The 15,750-nt window shown below is 38.1% G+C and overlaps 1 protein-coding gene across 2 annotated transcripts in view; it reads left to right on the top strand.

The window, feature by feature from the left end:
• RNF17 (ring finger protein 17) overlaps positions 1-15,321 on the top strand; it is a 147,017-nt gene extending 131,696 nt beyond the window's left edge. For both annotated transcript variants that reach the window (XM_036097134.2, XM_078070617.1), the window contains exons 32-35: positions 6,000-6,168; positions 9,067-9,202; positions 11,104-11,293; positions 15,223-15,321. In XM_036097134.2, the coding sequence (XP_035953027.2) occupies positions 6,000-6,168; positions 9,067-9,202; positions 11,104-11,293; positions 15,223-15,321 (594 nt within the window). The remainder of the gene's footprint in view (positions 1-5,999; positions 6,169-9,066; positions 9,203-11,103; positions 11,294-15,222) is intronic.
• The last annotated feature ends 429 nt before the right edge of the window (positions 15,322-15,750 follow it).

Raw genomic sequence — 15,750 nt, 5'->3', positions numbered from 1 at the left:
AATTTCTCTTTCTTCTGTCTTGTTGTTGGTGTATAGGAATGCCACTGATTTCTGTGCATTGATATTATATCCTGCCACTTGACTGAATTCCTGTATGAGTTCTAGCAGTTTTGGGGTGGAGTCTTTTGGGTTTTCCACCTAAAGTATCATCTGCAAAGAGTGAGAGTTTGACTTCTTCTTTGCCGATTTGGATGCCTTTTATTTCTTTTTGTTGTCTGATTGCTGTGGCTAGGACTTCTAATACTATGTCGAATAGCAGTGGTGATAGTGGACATCCCTGCCGTGTTCCTGACCTTAGGGGGAAAGCTCTCAGTTTTTCCCCATTGGGAATGATATTTGCTGTGGGTTTTTCATAGATGGCTTTTATGATATTGAGGTATGTCCCCTCTATCCCTATACTCTGAACAGTTTTGATCAAGAAAGGATGCTGTACTTTGGCAAATGCTTTTTCTGCATCTATTGAGAGGATCATATGGTTCTTGTTCTTTCTTTTATTGATGTATTGTATCCATTGATTGATTTGTGGATGTTGAACCAACCTTGCAGCCCAGGGATAAATCCCACTTGGTCGTGGTGAATAATCCTTTTAATGTACTGTTGTATCTTATTGGCTAGTATTTTGGTGAGAATTTTTGCATCCATGTTCATCAAGGATATTGGTCTGTAATTCTCCTTTTTGATGGGGTCTTTTTCTGGTTTTGGGATCAAGGTAATGGTGGCCTCATAAAACGAGTTTGGAAGTTTTCCTTCCATTTCTATTTTTTGGAACAGTTTCAGAAGAATAGGTATTAATTCTTCTTGAAATGTTTGGTAGAATTCCCCTGGGAAGCCATCTGGCCCTGGGCTTTTGTTTGTTGGGAGATTTTTGATGACTGCTTCAATTTCCTTAGTGGTTATAGGTCTGTTCAGGTTTTCTATTTCTTCCTGGTTCAGTTTTGGTAGATGATACATCTCTAGGAATGCATCCATTTCTTCCAGATTATCTAATTTGCTGGCATATAGTTGCTCATAATATGTTCTTATAATTGTTTGTATTTTTTTGGTATTGGTTGTGATCTCTCCTCTTTCATTCATGATTTTATTTATTTGGGTCATTTCTCTTTTCTTTTTGATAAGTCTGGCCAGGGGTTTATCAATCTTGTTAATTCTTTCAAAGAACCAGCTCCTAGTCAACAATCATTGATCTGTTCTACTGTTCTTTTGGTTTCTATTTCATTGATTTCTGCTCTGATCTTTATTATTTCTCTTCTCCTGCTGGTTTTAGGCTTTATTTGCTGTTCTTTCTCCAGCTCCTTTAGGTGTAGGGTTAGGTTGTGTACTTGAGACCTTTCTTGTTTCTTGAGAAAGGCTTGTATTGCTATATACTTTCCTCTTAGGACTGCCTTTGCTGCATCCCAAAGATTCTGAACAGTTCTGTTTTCATTTTCATTTGTTTCCATGAATTTTTTAAATTCTTCTTTAATTTCCTGGTTGACCCATTCATTCTTTAGTAGGATGCTCTTTAGCCTCCATGTATTTGAGTTCTTTCCGACTTTCCTCTTGTGATTGAGTTCTAGTTTCAAAGCATTGTGGTCTGAAGATATGCAGAGAATGATCCCAATCTTTTGGTGCTGGTTGAGACCTGATTTGTGACCTAGGATGTGATCTCTTCTGGAGAATGTTCCATGGGCACTAGAGAAGAATGTGTATTCTGTTGCTTTGGGATGGAATGTTCTGAATATATCTGTGAAGTCCATTTGGTCCAGTGTGTCATTTAAAGTCTTTATTTCCTTGTTGATCTTTTGCTCAGATGATCTGTACATTTCAGTGAGGGGGGCTGTTGAAGTCCCCCACTATTACTGTATTGTTGTCGATGTGTTTCTTTGCTTTTGTTATGAATTGCCTTATATAATTGGCTGCTCCCATGTTAGGGGCATAGATATTTACAATTGTTAGATCTTCTTGTTGGATAGACCCTTTAAGTAGGATATAGTGTCCTTCCTCATCTCTTATTATAGTCTGGTTTAAAATCTAATTTGTCTGATATAAGGATTGCCACCCCAGCTTTCTTTTGGTGTCCATTAGCATGGTAAATGGTTTTCCACCCCCTCACTTTCAATCTGGAGGTGTCTTTGGGTCTAAAATGAGTCTCTTGCAGACAGCATATCGATGGGTCTTGTTTTTTTATCCAGTCTGATACCCTGTGTCTTTTGATTGGGGCATTTAGCCCATTTACATTCAGGGTAACTATTGAAAGATAGGAATTTAGTGCCATTGTATTGCCTGTAAGGTGACTGTTACTGTATATTGTCTGTGTTCCTTTCTGGTCTATGTTACTTTTAGGCTCTCTGTTTGCTTAGAGGACCCATTTCAATATTTCTGGTAGGGCTGGTTTCGTGTTTGCAAGTTCCTTTAGTTTTTGTTTGTCCTGGAAGCTTTGTATCTCTCCTTCTATTTTCAATGACAGCCTAGCTGGTTATAGTATTCTTGGCTGCATATTTTTCTCATTTAGTGCTCTGAATATATCATGCCAGTCCTTTCTGGCCTGACAGGTCTCTATGGATAGGTCTGTTGCTAATCTAATGTTTCTACCATTGTAGGTTACAGATCTCTTCTCCTGAGCTGCTTTCAGGATTTTCTCTTTGTCTCTGAGACTCGTAAGTTTTACTATTAGATGTCGGGGTGTTGACCTGTTTTTATTGATTTTGAGAGGGGTTCTCTGTGCCTCCTGGATTTTGATGCCTGTTTCCTTCCCCAAATTAGGGAAGTTCTCTGCTATAATTTGCTCCAATATACCTTCTGCCTCTCTCTCTCTTTCTTCTTCTTCTGGGATCCCAATTATTCTAATGTTGTTTCATCTTATGGTATCACTTATCTCTCGAATTCTGCCCTCATGATCCTTAGTTGTTTATCTCTCTTTCTCTCAGCTTCTTTATTTTCCATCATTTGGTCTTCTATATCACTAATTCTCTCTTCTGCCTCATTTATCCTAGCAGTTAGAGCCTCCATTTTTGATTGCATCTCATTAATAGCCTTTTTGATTTTGACTCGGTTAGATATAGTTCTTTTATTTCTCCAGAAAGGGTTTCTCTAATAACTTCCATGCTTTTTTCAGGCGCAGCTAGTATCTTTAAAATCATCATTCTGAACTCTAGTTCTGACATCTTACTAATGTCCATATTGATTGGGTCCCTGGCAGTCGGTACTGCCTCTTGTTCTTTTTGTTGAGGTGATTTTTTCATCTTGTCATTTTGTCCAGAGGAGAACAGATGAATGAGAGAACAAAATGCTAACAGGGTAACAACATCCCCAGAAAATATACACTAAACAAATCAGAAAAGACCTGAAACTAGGGGATAAGAAAGGGAAAGAAAGAAAAAAGAAAAAGATAAAAACAAACAAAACAAAACAAAAAACAGAACATGATCAAATATGATCAGGCTGGTGCATAGATCAGTACCACACACTAGATTTTGGGCGTATTTTGGTCTGTTAGAAGAAAGTGCCTCCCAAAATTTTAAAGAAAGAAAAACTTATATATGTACAAAAATAAGGGTTAATACAAAGAAGGGATGGAATATGACTGTAAAGATGAAAATTATAAAAGATTTTATAAAAGGAATTGATAAGTTGGGTGAAAAAAGAAAGAAGAGGATTTAAAAAAAAAAAAGAGAATGTGATCAGGCAGGAGACTAGAACAAAGCCATACACTAGAGATTTAGGGTATATTTTGATCTGTTAGAAGAAACTGTATCCCAAAATTTTAAAGAGAAAACAACTTATATATATATATACACCAAAAATAAGGGTAACTACTATGAAGGGATAGAATATGACTCTAAAAATGAAAAATAAAAAAGATTTTTTAAAAGAGGGATTGATAAGATGTTGGTTGAAAAAGGGAAAAAAATTTTCCAAAAAAAAAGTTAAAAAAAAATTAACTTTCGAAGACTAAAGAATCATGGGGAAAAAGCCATGAATTCTATGTGCAGTATTCCCCTAGCACTGGGGTTCTGCCATTCTCATTGATCGGGAAACTTGGTCTTGGCTGGCTGTCCTTGCTGATCTTCTGGGGGAGGGGCCTGTTGCCGTGGTTCCCAAATGTCTTTGCCGGAGGCGGAATTGCCCTGCCCTTGCCGGTCCGGGCTAAGGAATCTGCTTGGGTTTGCTCTCAGGAGCTTTTGTTCCCTGCAAGCTTTCCCTACGGCTTTGGAGGACGAGAGTGAAAATGGCAGCCTCCCAGTCTCCTCCCCGGAGGAGCTGAGAACTCGGGGCCCGCTCCTCAGTGAGCCCCCAGAGAAAAGCAGTCAATCGCTCCCGTCTCCCAGGTCTCTGGCCGCACTCCGTGCTCACCTGGCCTGTGACCACGCGTTTCTATCTCTGGCACCCGACCCCGTGTGGAGTCTCCAAACCCAGCAGATCCTTGCAGTGCGCTCCCGCACCCTTCCTCCCGGGGGGAGGAAGGGCAGTCTCCCTGGATCTGCCGCTTGTTGGGTCCCTGCCAGAGGAGCAGTGGCCCAACTGTGCTGCGGATCACGGTTTATGGCAACCCCGAGCTGAGAGCCTGCGTCTCGGCTCCGTCTCTGCAGCCGACTTTCCCGCTCCGATACCTGGGAGCTCTGCTGCACTCAGGCACCCCTGGTCTTTCTGTGACCCCGAGGGTCCTAAGACCACACTGTCCCAGCGAGGGTTCCACCCCCCGCTTAGCCACTGGAGCGACGTCCCTCAGCGGAGCAGACTTCTAAAAGTTCCGATTTTATGCTCCGGGCTCTATCACTTGCTGGTAGCCGCTGACGGAGGCCTCCTGCCCCGCCGTCTATCCTCCCGAATATCGCCTCAGATTCACTTCTCCGCATGTCCTACCTTCCAGAATGTGGTCGCTTTTCTGTTCAGAGAGTTGTTGCTATTCTTTTCTTCGATCTCCTGTTGAGTTCGTAGGTGTTCAGAATGGTTTGATCCCTATCCAGCTGAATTCCTGGGACCAGACGAAATCCAGGTCTCCTACTCCTCCGCCATCTTGCTCCTCCCCCCTCAACATTTAGATTTTTAAGGCAGAACTATTCCCATCTTTGAAACCTTAAACATCTCATTTCCTTGTCCTTTTCCTACGCTGAACTCTAGATGCTCTTTTTTCTGCTCTGTTTTTCCATGCCATTTATCACCTTCTAACACATTATGTCACTTTCTTACTATGTTTGTCTGCTTCTCCCTATTAGAATGTAACTCCATGAAGACTGGGATTTTTGCCCCTTCAGGCCACAGATGTGTCCCCAGGATCTAGAATCCTGCCTAATATATAGTAGGCACTCAATAAGTATTGATTGGATAAATAAGTGTCCTAAAGAAAGTTCAATTATATGTCCTTGCCTAACAAGAAAGAAGGAAGTGACAAATTAAGTAGCACAGGCAGTTCCTTCAGCTATTTTACATAGTAAACCATTCTTTCACAGACAAGGGAAGAATTTGCTCTATAATTCCATTAAAGAAAATAGTAGTGTACAACTGTGTTGGTTTTTATAATGATTTCTTTTCGTATTAGTTATTTATTGCTGCATAACAAATTACCCCAAACTTAGCAGGTTAAAACAAAACACACATGAGAGTCAGAAATCCAGGAGGATCTCTCATTGCTAGGCTCAGTCAAGGTATTGGGGGTGGAGGGGGGTCACTGCAGGACCCACTTCCAAAAAGACTCTCATCAATGTTACCTGGAAGGCTCAGTTCTTGGCCCTGTGGGCCTCCCCACTGTCCTACTAAGAACATGGCTGCATGCTTCCCTGAGAGAGAACAGTTGTAGAAAGAGCTTACCACCAAAACAGAGGCCACATGTCTTTGATGATCTGATCTCAGCAGTCATGTATCACTTATGTCATGTTCTTTTGGTCACAAAGATCAACTCTGGAATCCTGTGGGAGGGAAACTGTACAAGGGAACATCGGGGCCATTGTTAGAGGCTACCAACTACCACAATAATTTTGTACAGAATTTGAAAGTTTTTTCCTTCCCTTCCCCCCACTTAGGTATATATTTGCCTTGATTCTGTAGAAAGTTGTAATCTGTTTAACCAGCATAGTGATACAGATGACAGTGGAATCAGCTGGGAATCTGAGTCTGAGAGCCTTAATGAAGCACTACGGAGGTTTAATAAGAATGTGGAGACATTTCCTCCTCTGACGGATTTTAGAACAGGTATACTAAATTTTCTGAGTAAAATGGAATTAATAAACTGTTGTTTTAAGGGCTTTTGAGGTTCAGCTATTTCTAACGTTAACTGATACATTTTTTTAATTTTTTACTTAAATTCAATTTAATTAACACATAATGTATTATTAGTTTCAGAGGTAGAATTTAGTGATTCATCAGTTGCATCTAACACCCAGTGCTCATTACATCAAGTGCCCTCCTTAATGTCCATCACCCAGTTACCCCATCCCCCCACCTGCCTCCCTTCCAGCAATCCTCAGTTTATTTCCTAGAGTTAAGAGTTTCCTTACGGTTTGTCTCCCTCTATTTTCATCTTATTTTATTTTTCCTTCCCTTCCCCTATGTTCATCTGTTTTGTTTCTTAAATTCCACATATGAGTGAAATTATATGATATTTTTATATACTTTATATGCATGATCTCTTTGATTCCTCAAGACACTCAATAGATGATCTTTCTCATTTTCTAGATGAGTGAAGTAAGAGAAGGGCAGTAACTGCCTTGGGTCACTTCCATTTTCTAAAACTCAGGCTGCATTGGAAAATTGCATAAAGATGATTTTTCTAAGCTTGAGGTTTTGCTATTAGCTCAAATTGTTAGAGTTGTCATTCAGACCTAAATGGCAGTAATTTTAATTACAAACCACCTACACTGATAATTTTGAAGTAGGGCAGGGGAGCTCAGATTTTGTCCTATCAAGATAGGTCAAATCATGCTTTTTTTCTTCTAATCCATTCCTACCCATATTTAGTAAATATATGTGATTCTTCTATGAAGAAAATGCATCTCTTTACTGGTGTTGACAGTTTCTGAAAAGCATGAATGGTGTCTATACGTTTTTATTAATATGCAATATATAGAGGTATATTTATTCATAGCATTTTGTACATATCAGAGGATATGCTAAAGCAAAGGAAAGCATCAGCCTAAAGTCTTACCTGATTTTACTCAATGAGATTGTAATCACTTGTGACTCATGTTTGGCTGATAAACAGCACTTGCTATTTCCTCTGCCTGGAATGTTCTTCCCCCGAACTGTACAGCAATTTAGATCTCTGCTCAACTGTCCCCATATTGCCGGTCTTCCCTGTCCTCCCCATATAAAGTATAAAGCCTGCCACTCTCCCCTACCCCATTTTTCTCCATGCCTTCTATTCCTTTTTTAAATAGCACTGTGAGCAGGGACTCTTTGTACTGCTGTGTCACCAGCAGTTAGAAGGGCACCTTGCACAAGTTAGGTGCTCATAAACATTTGCTGAATGAGTGAAAGAATAAATTCATGATTTTTTCTTTTTATAAACTCAGATTTATAGTCTGGAAGAAGCAGTTCCTTCCTCATTGTCTTCTTGTCTCAAGGGAAGTCACAGAAACATTCTGTGCATAATGTGATCATTCATGGAGCTATATATAGCTCCATTTTCTGTGGGCACTTTATTTTTTCTGTGGGTATTTTATTTTTTATTCTAAAATAAAAAAATTTTTTAAGTATGCATATGTACAAGTTGATTCATAGGCAAATGCCTATTAAAAAGTTTTGTAGGTTAAAATAATATGACAACTAGGTTGGTTGGGTTTTTTGGTTTTTGGTTTTTTTAGTTCTATTTTGAGATGAACCTTTAGCCATGTTTTTAAGGCTGGAAATAGTAAAAGTTGAGACCATTAACAGTGATTCAGTCAGTTGCTTACTGTGCAGACAGCTCTATTAGAGGAGATTCTTTACTGTTCTATTGATAATCTTTTCTATAAACACAAGAAATTGTTTAAAACTCTTTAATAAAAATCTTTGTACATTAGAGTCATATAGTATTTAAATATCACTTGCCCACAAGTGGAGATTATGTAGAAAAGAATATGATAACATAAAGAGAGGGATGGAAGTAGGGCAAGACAAGAGCCTGAAGTGTGTTCCATCTACTCTGAAATCTGAAAGTGTATGAAGAAAAGGGAAGTACATACTATACTAATTTTTCCACAGTTTTACTCAAGCCTAGCATTCATTTATTAGCAGATTTTCTATCGAGCAATTGCTTGTACCAGGTACCATAGTAGGAATATAAATACAGTTCTGCACATAAGAACTAGTGGGCTAGCTGAGAGGGGACATGAAAACCAAGTTCAGTATGAAAATAACAGCTCATATCAAAGGTGTATGCACAGTACCATTGGATCACAGAGAAACCAATGACTAGAAGTACTCAGGGCTTTATAAAAATCATGTTGGAGCTGATCTTTGAAAGAGATGTTTATCAGAAAAAGGGCATGGGTGAACATTCTAATTATGGAGAACAGCCATGAACTAAAGTAGAGGCTCAGGTAATTCTAGTTAGGTAACACTTGAGAATATATGATAGGAGTTGGTTGGGAGTAGAATGTGAACAACCCTATAACTGCAGTACTAAGGACTTGATATTGCAGATGGTTATAATGCCATTGAAGAATTTTAAACAAGGGCAATTGAATTTTTAAAATTTAATTCTGGTGGTTTTATAGAGAATGGATTGGAGGAGCACAAAATTGAAATGAAGAGCAGAAACCATTTTATTATCTTTTGCAGAAGATGATGGCTTAAATGAAATGAAATTTCGGGAGTCTAACAAGTGGGGATATTAGAAGGATAGTCTAAGCCATGAGCAGAACTAGGAACTATGAGAATGGGAGAAGTGCCTTTCTTCAGAGCTTAATTCTTAGGAATTAGGAAAAACAAGCTATATAAATTATAAACAGAAAAAAGCAGAATCTAACATATGACAGACTGTTGAGTGTTTAAATATGAATGATGGGTTTATGGTGATTACATTTTCTTTGTACTTTCCTGTATTTAAAAAAATTGTTTTTTAAAGAAAATACAAGGCAATGTGATTTTTTACTTTTTCTGTCTTTCCAGAAATGCCTTGCCTTGCAGAATATGATGATGGCTTATGGTATAGAGCAAAGATTGTGTCTGTTAAAGAATTTAATCCTCTAGCTGTCCTGGTACAATTTGTTGATTATGGATCAACTGAAAAGCTGACAATAAACAGGTTGGTTTTTTTTTTTAAGTCAACTTAGTTGAATTAGAATTCTTAGAGGTTTTTTAAATAATAATTATTGGAAAATTTTTGGTTTTTCTTTTAAAAGAAAAACTTTTAAAGCTATTAGGATTTTTTTAAAAATCTGTAAGTCTTTTTATTAGAAAATATAGAATTTACCATTTTAGCCATTTTTAAGTATACATTTAATTGTCATTAAGTATATTCAGGATGTTGTGCAGCTATTGCCACTGTCCATTTTCAGGATGTTTTCCTAATCCCAAACAGAAATTCTGTACCCACTAAGCAATAACATTCCATTCCCTTTTCCTCACCTCCTGGTAACCATTTTTTACTTTCTGTCTCTGAATTTGTCCTATTTTAGGTACCTTATATACATACTGTCATACAGTATTTGTCCTTTTGTGTCTGGTTTATTTTACTTAGGATAAAGTTTTCAGGGTACACTCAATTGTAGCATGTATCAGAATTTCATTATTTTTATGACTAAATAACACTCCTTTGTATGTCTATACTATGTTTTATTTATTCATATGTTGATGGACACTTGAGTTGTTTCAATCCTTTAGCTATCATGAATAATGCTGCTATGAACATTAATGTACAAGTAGCTGTTTGAGTCCCTGCTTTCAATTGTTTGGTATGTATACCTAGAAGTAGAATTGCTGAATTATATGGTAATTTTGTTAAACTCTCTGAAGAACTGCCAAACTTTTCTGCAGTGTCTGTACCATTTTACATTCCCACAAGCAATACACAAGGGTTCCAGTTTCTCCACATCCTTGCCAACACTTGTTATTTTCCATTTTTTTGTTTGTAATATTTAATTGTGGTAAAATGCATGTATCATAAAATTTACCATCTTAATCATTTTAAATGTATAGTTTAGTGTTAACTATACTCACATTGTTATATAGCCAACCTCCAGAACTCTTTTCATTTTGTAAAACTGAAACTCTGTACCCTTTAAACAGCATTCCCCATTCATTTCCCCCTCATCCAGCCCCTGGCAACCACCATTCTACTTTCTTTCCCTATGAATTTGATTATTATAGGTATCCCATATAAGTGGAATCATACAGTATTTGTCCTTTTTTAACTGGCTTATTTCACTTAGCATAGTTTCCTTAAGGTTCACCATGTAGCATGTGTCAGAATTCCCTTCATTTTTAAGGCTGAATAATATTCCTTCATATGTATACACTACCTTTTATTTATCCATTCATCCATGGATAAATGGATATTTGGATATTTGGGTTGATTCCACCTTTTAGCTATTGTGAATAGCTGGTATGAACATGAGTGTACATACCTCTTCGAGACCCTGCTTTCAGTTCTTTGGGGGTATATACTGAGAAGTGGAATTGCTGGATCACATACTCATTCTATTTTTAGTATTTGAAGAAACCAGCAAACTGTTTTCCATTGCAGCTGTACCATTGTACACTAAGTGTCCAAGAGTTCCAGTCTCTCTCCACATCCTCACCAACACTTGGTATTTTCTGGTGTTTTGATAGTAGTCACCTTAATGGATGTGAGGTTGTATCTCACTGTGGCTTTGATTTGCATTTCCCTGATGATTAATGATATTGAGCACCTTTTCATGTGGTTGTTGGCCATTTATGTATCTTCCTTGGAGAAATGTCTACTTTTTAGTATGTATTTTCTCTCATTCTGTAGGTTGCTTTTTCACTGTTGATCGTCCTTTGCAGAGTTTTTCATTTTGATGTGGTCCAATTTATTTTTTTCTTCTGTTGTTTGTGCTTTGATATCACAGCTAATTCATTGCCAAATCCAATGTCATAAGTTTTTCCTCTATGTTTTACAGCTTTAGCTGTTAGAGAATTTTAATTGTGACATTCTGAACATGTTAAGAATTTCTTTTGTGACAGACTGCGTCAAATTCCTCTTCACCTTATGCAGTATCCAGCCCGAGCCATAAAGGTTCTCTTGGCAGGGTTTAAACCTCCCTTAAGAGATCTAGGAAAGACAAGAATACCATATTGTCCCAAATGGAGCATGGAAGCATTGTGGGCTATGATAGACTGTCTTCAAGGAAAACAACTTTATGCTTCTTCCATGGTAACTATCTATCTTAATTAGCCAAAATCTTATTGAGGCTATTTGTAGGGTCCCTGATTCACTTTCTAAAGTGCTTTCTATTTATGCAACTCTAGACGAAAAAAAAAAAAAAAAGCTTTAAAGTATATAAATCTGTAAATACAAGATTAATTTTAAGGCTTGTTAAAATTATGCTTTAAATTTATATTTAGCAAGTTTTTATTAGCCCTACAATGATATAAAATATCACTGATGTCATGAATAAGATGAAAATGATCAAGATGTAATCTGTAATCAAAGAACTGATAAATCAGTGAGGGAAATGAAACATTTGTAAACCATTAATAAATTTGAGGTAGAATATGTTCTATAAAAGAAGTATGGATACAAGAAGGACTATTTCCATCTGGAGAGATCAGGATATGGTATGGTATTTGAGCTCCTCCTTAGTAGGCAGTCAAATGATAAGTGAATAGGTAGGTCTGGGATGTGACATTGAACTGCATCCTAAAAGTAGGAAAGACCAGAATGGGAATTCTGGTCAAAGCCATGGAAAGGATTGAATTGTAAGAATTTTGAATTGTTTAATGCAGTAGAACCTGTATCAAAAGGTTCAAATAAACACATACAGCACTCACATTCCACACATAGCACACACAGAAATATACAACACACACTACACTTATAGAATATAACACGCAAAATATATGGCAGACACCCATACACCACATACCACACATACAACACATACCATATACCACACAAAACACACACGTAACACACACACATATCGAAAACCTTTCACACACACTACACATATACCACAAACACACCACACGCACCATAAAAACTACACCCAGAGCACACATATACCACACACAGTAGACACATTGCGCACTCTAAACACATAAAACAAACAAGAATTATACAAACGAAATACAAGACACACAAACACCACATATAGCACACACACCATACGTACCCCACACAACCACAGAAATACCATTCACATACCACATATTCAACCACAGACACCACACATAACCAACACATGAACAACTCAAAAATACACACCACCAAAAAACACCACACATCCAGCACTCACACCCTACACATAATAAACATACAACACACAGTACACATATAGAACATACAAAATATATTGCAGCCAAAACACCCAAATACCATATGCTCACCGTTCAACACACACCAAACATATACACACATCACTCAGAAAACATTCAGACCTCACACACACACACACACCTACATCACATTTCTACTACAAACTGTGCACACAACACATATTCATCATATATCACATCACCCAATACTTATACACCCCACATATACCACACACAAAACAGATACCACACATTCACCACATATAACCTGACACACAGTACACACATACCATGCACACACACATACTGCACACATTTTACACACACCACACACCACATAAAAACCACACTCGGTGTGCATACAGCACACACACAACACATATCACACACGCTCGAAATATACAACACACACTAAACATTTAGCACATATATACCACACATACACCACAAAAACACCACATACATATAAAAATAGACAATGCACACTACAGAAATTTCATTCACACACCACATATATACCATATAGGCATCACACATAACCAACACAACACAAACACACAACACTGGAACACACATACCACTCACAACAGACACCAGCATACACTACAAAGGCAGATAGCACACAAACACACAAAACACATGTGAAACACACACACCAAACACGTACTGTGCACACATGAAACCAATACACCATTTACACCACACACACCATACGTATACCACACAAACACGTTATACACTTAAACATCATGCACACCACTCATACACTACATACAACACTTACACTGCACACACAATTATATGCCACATATATACACACACGTTTGACACACCACACATATATCTCACCCATACACATAATGCACAAACACTAAACACACACAAACACATATACCACAAATACACCATGCACCAGTCAAAACCACACTGACACTGCTCATATACCACAGGCACTACATACATACAGCACACAAACATCATTCTCTCCATACAGCACAAACTACACATAACACAAACCACACACACCACCACAGAAAAACTACACACCAAAATATACCACACACACTACAGAAATATCCTTCACACACCACAAATACACCACACATATACCTCACAAACCTACACCACCAAAACAACAGACACATCACACATATACCACTCAGCACCACACATAACACACAGAAAAAGACAAAATGCATAACACATATAGAACACACACACAGAGTGCCTGGGTGTCTCGGTTAAATGCCCAACTTGTGATTTTGGCGCAGGCCGTGGGATCAAGCCCTGTGTGGGGCTCTGCATTCAGCAGGGAGTCTACTTGAGATTCTCTCTCCTTCTCCCCCTCCCCCTGCTCACGCACACCTGCTCTCTCTCCCTAATAGATAAATCATTAAAAAAAATATAACACATACTGCACACACATACCCACATACCACATAACACACTACACATACAACACACACACCAAACATACAACACAGACACACCACACAATCAACAGCACGCACACACACCTATATCACACATATAACACATTTATTTAAAAAAAATAAATGTTCAAATGAGAAAGTTCAGATCGTGTTTAATATAAATATGCTTTCTTTAGAGGTTTAGCATGTCACAAAGGGGTAGCCCATAGGCAGAATCTGGCCTGAACCTGTTTTAAAATTGGAAAAATTTACCCCCAAAAGTCTTTATTTGACTTCTGATTAAATTTTTTTTTTTTAAGATTTTATTGATTTGACAGAGAGAGACACAGTGAGTGAGGGAACACAAGCAGGGGGAGTGGGAGAGGGAGAAGCAGGCTTCCCACTGAGCAGGGAGCCTGATGTGGGGCTCGATCCCAGGACCCTGGGATCATGACCTGAGCTGAAGGCAGACGCTTAACGACTGAGCCACCCAGCGCCCCTTGACTTCTGATTAAATATTTTAAATTCCAGGAATCCTAGGTCTCTTTTCCAAAATGGCAGTCAGCCAAAGTGGTATATCAACTCCTTTGAATGGAAATATACTCTAATTCACCCTAGTCCTCAGCACTGTTGTTTCAGCCCAACCTACCCTGATTTTGGGATCCAGGATTTGGGGATTCCTGATGTACTGGCTCTGACAAGAATGAGTTCTTGGGGCGCCTGGGTGGCTCAGTTGGTTAAGCGACTGCCTTCGGCTCAGGTCATGATCCTGGAGTCCCTGGATCGAGTCCCACATCGGGCTCCCTGCTCAGCAAGGAGCCTGCTTCTCCCTCTGACCCTCTCCCCTCTCATGTGCTCTCTCTCTCTCATTCTCTCTGTCTCAAATAAATAAATAAAATCTTTAAAAAAAAAAAAAAAAGAATGAGTTCTTAATGAAACAGTGCTGTTACTGGAAAGTGCTTTTTGAAAACCTCTGTACATATGCTTTTGTGTGTGCAGAGTAGTGTAAATAGCTTATGTACGGATTCTCTCAAGCCAGTGAAAATACAGACAGGGCTAGTAAGTATTCTTACAGACATTATTTATTCATCTCTATGAATAACATTCAAAATTTGGTCAGTTTATGCATAAAAGTATAATGCCTTATAGGTAGAATATAAATGAATTTTAACAGGGATGGTAGTATTAAAGCCATTGGCTTAATCTAGGAAAACTTTGGGTTGAAGTTATTTTAAACATAAGATTGGAAAGAATGGGATTTAATAGGAAACCATCACAAAGATCTTTTTAAAATACAAATTATTCATAAATTTGGAGAATGCATTTTCCTTCCTATGTGATATAGGCCAGATATAGGAGGGAGAAACCAGCAAAGACATTACTGTATTTCTTGACAACTATCTTTTAATTTTAGGCTCAGGCACCAGAACAAATAGTGACATTATATGAAGATGAACAGTATCCAGTTCATATGTCATTAGTAGAAATGGGGCTGGCAGACCGAGACGAATGATGTTAAGTATCATGACTTCTTGTTCTCCCTTATAATCAGCATAAGGCATGTGACTGATATAGTGGAAATTAATGCTAAATTGCCCATAAAACACCTTCAGACTTTCCTTGATTTCTCAAAGAATGACAACAAAGCTCAACAAGAATCTCTCTTCTAGACTTCGTAGGCCCTTTTCACCTATTGAATACCAGAATCAAAGAGGATCTGCATCTGTAAGAATGCTTGGAATGACTATCATAGTATCAGAGAGTTGTTGGGGATGGGCAGAAGAGCAGAAGGAAGTGGGCACTATAAGTAATTTAAGCACATAAGGATATAGTAGGCACAGAACACTACTGAACAATCCATGACCTAATAACAAAGCTATTGAAGTACTTAGGTAACCAGCTGTTTATTCATCCACGTAAATGTAACAAGTGATTCAGTAAC

The sequence above is a fragment of the Halichoerus grypus genome, chromosome 4 (assembly GCF_964656455.1).
Source record: "Halichoerus grypus chromosome 4, mHalGry1.hap1.1, whole genome shotgun sequence".
NCBI classification, from domain to species: domain Eukaryota; kingdom Metazoa; phylum Chordata; class Mammalia; order Carnivora; family Phocidae; genus Halichoerus; species Halichoerus grypus.
This window is presented reverse-complemented; position numbering and strand designations above follow the sequence as displayed.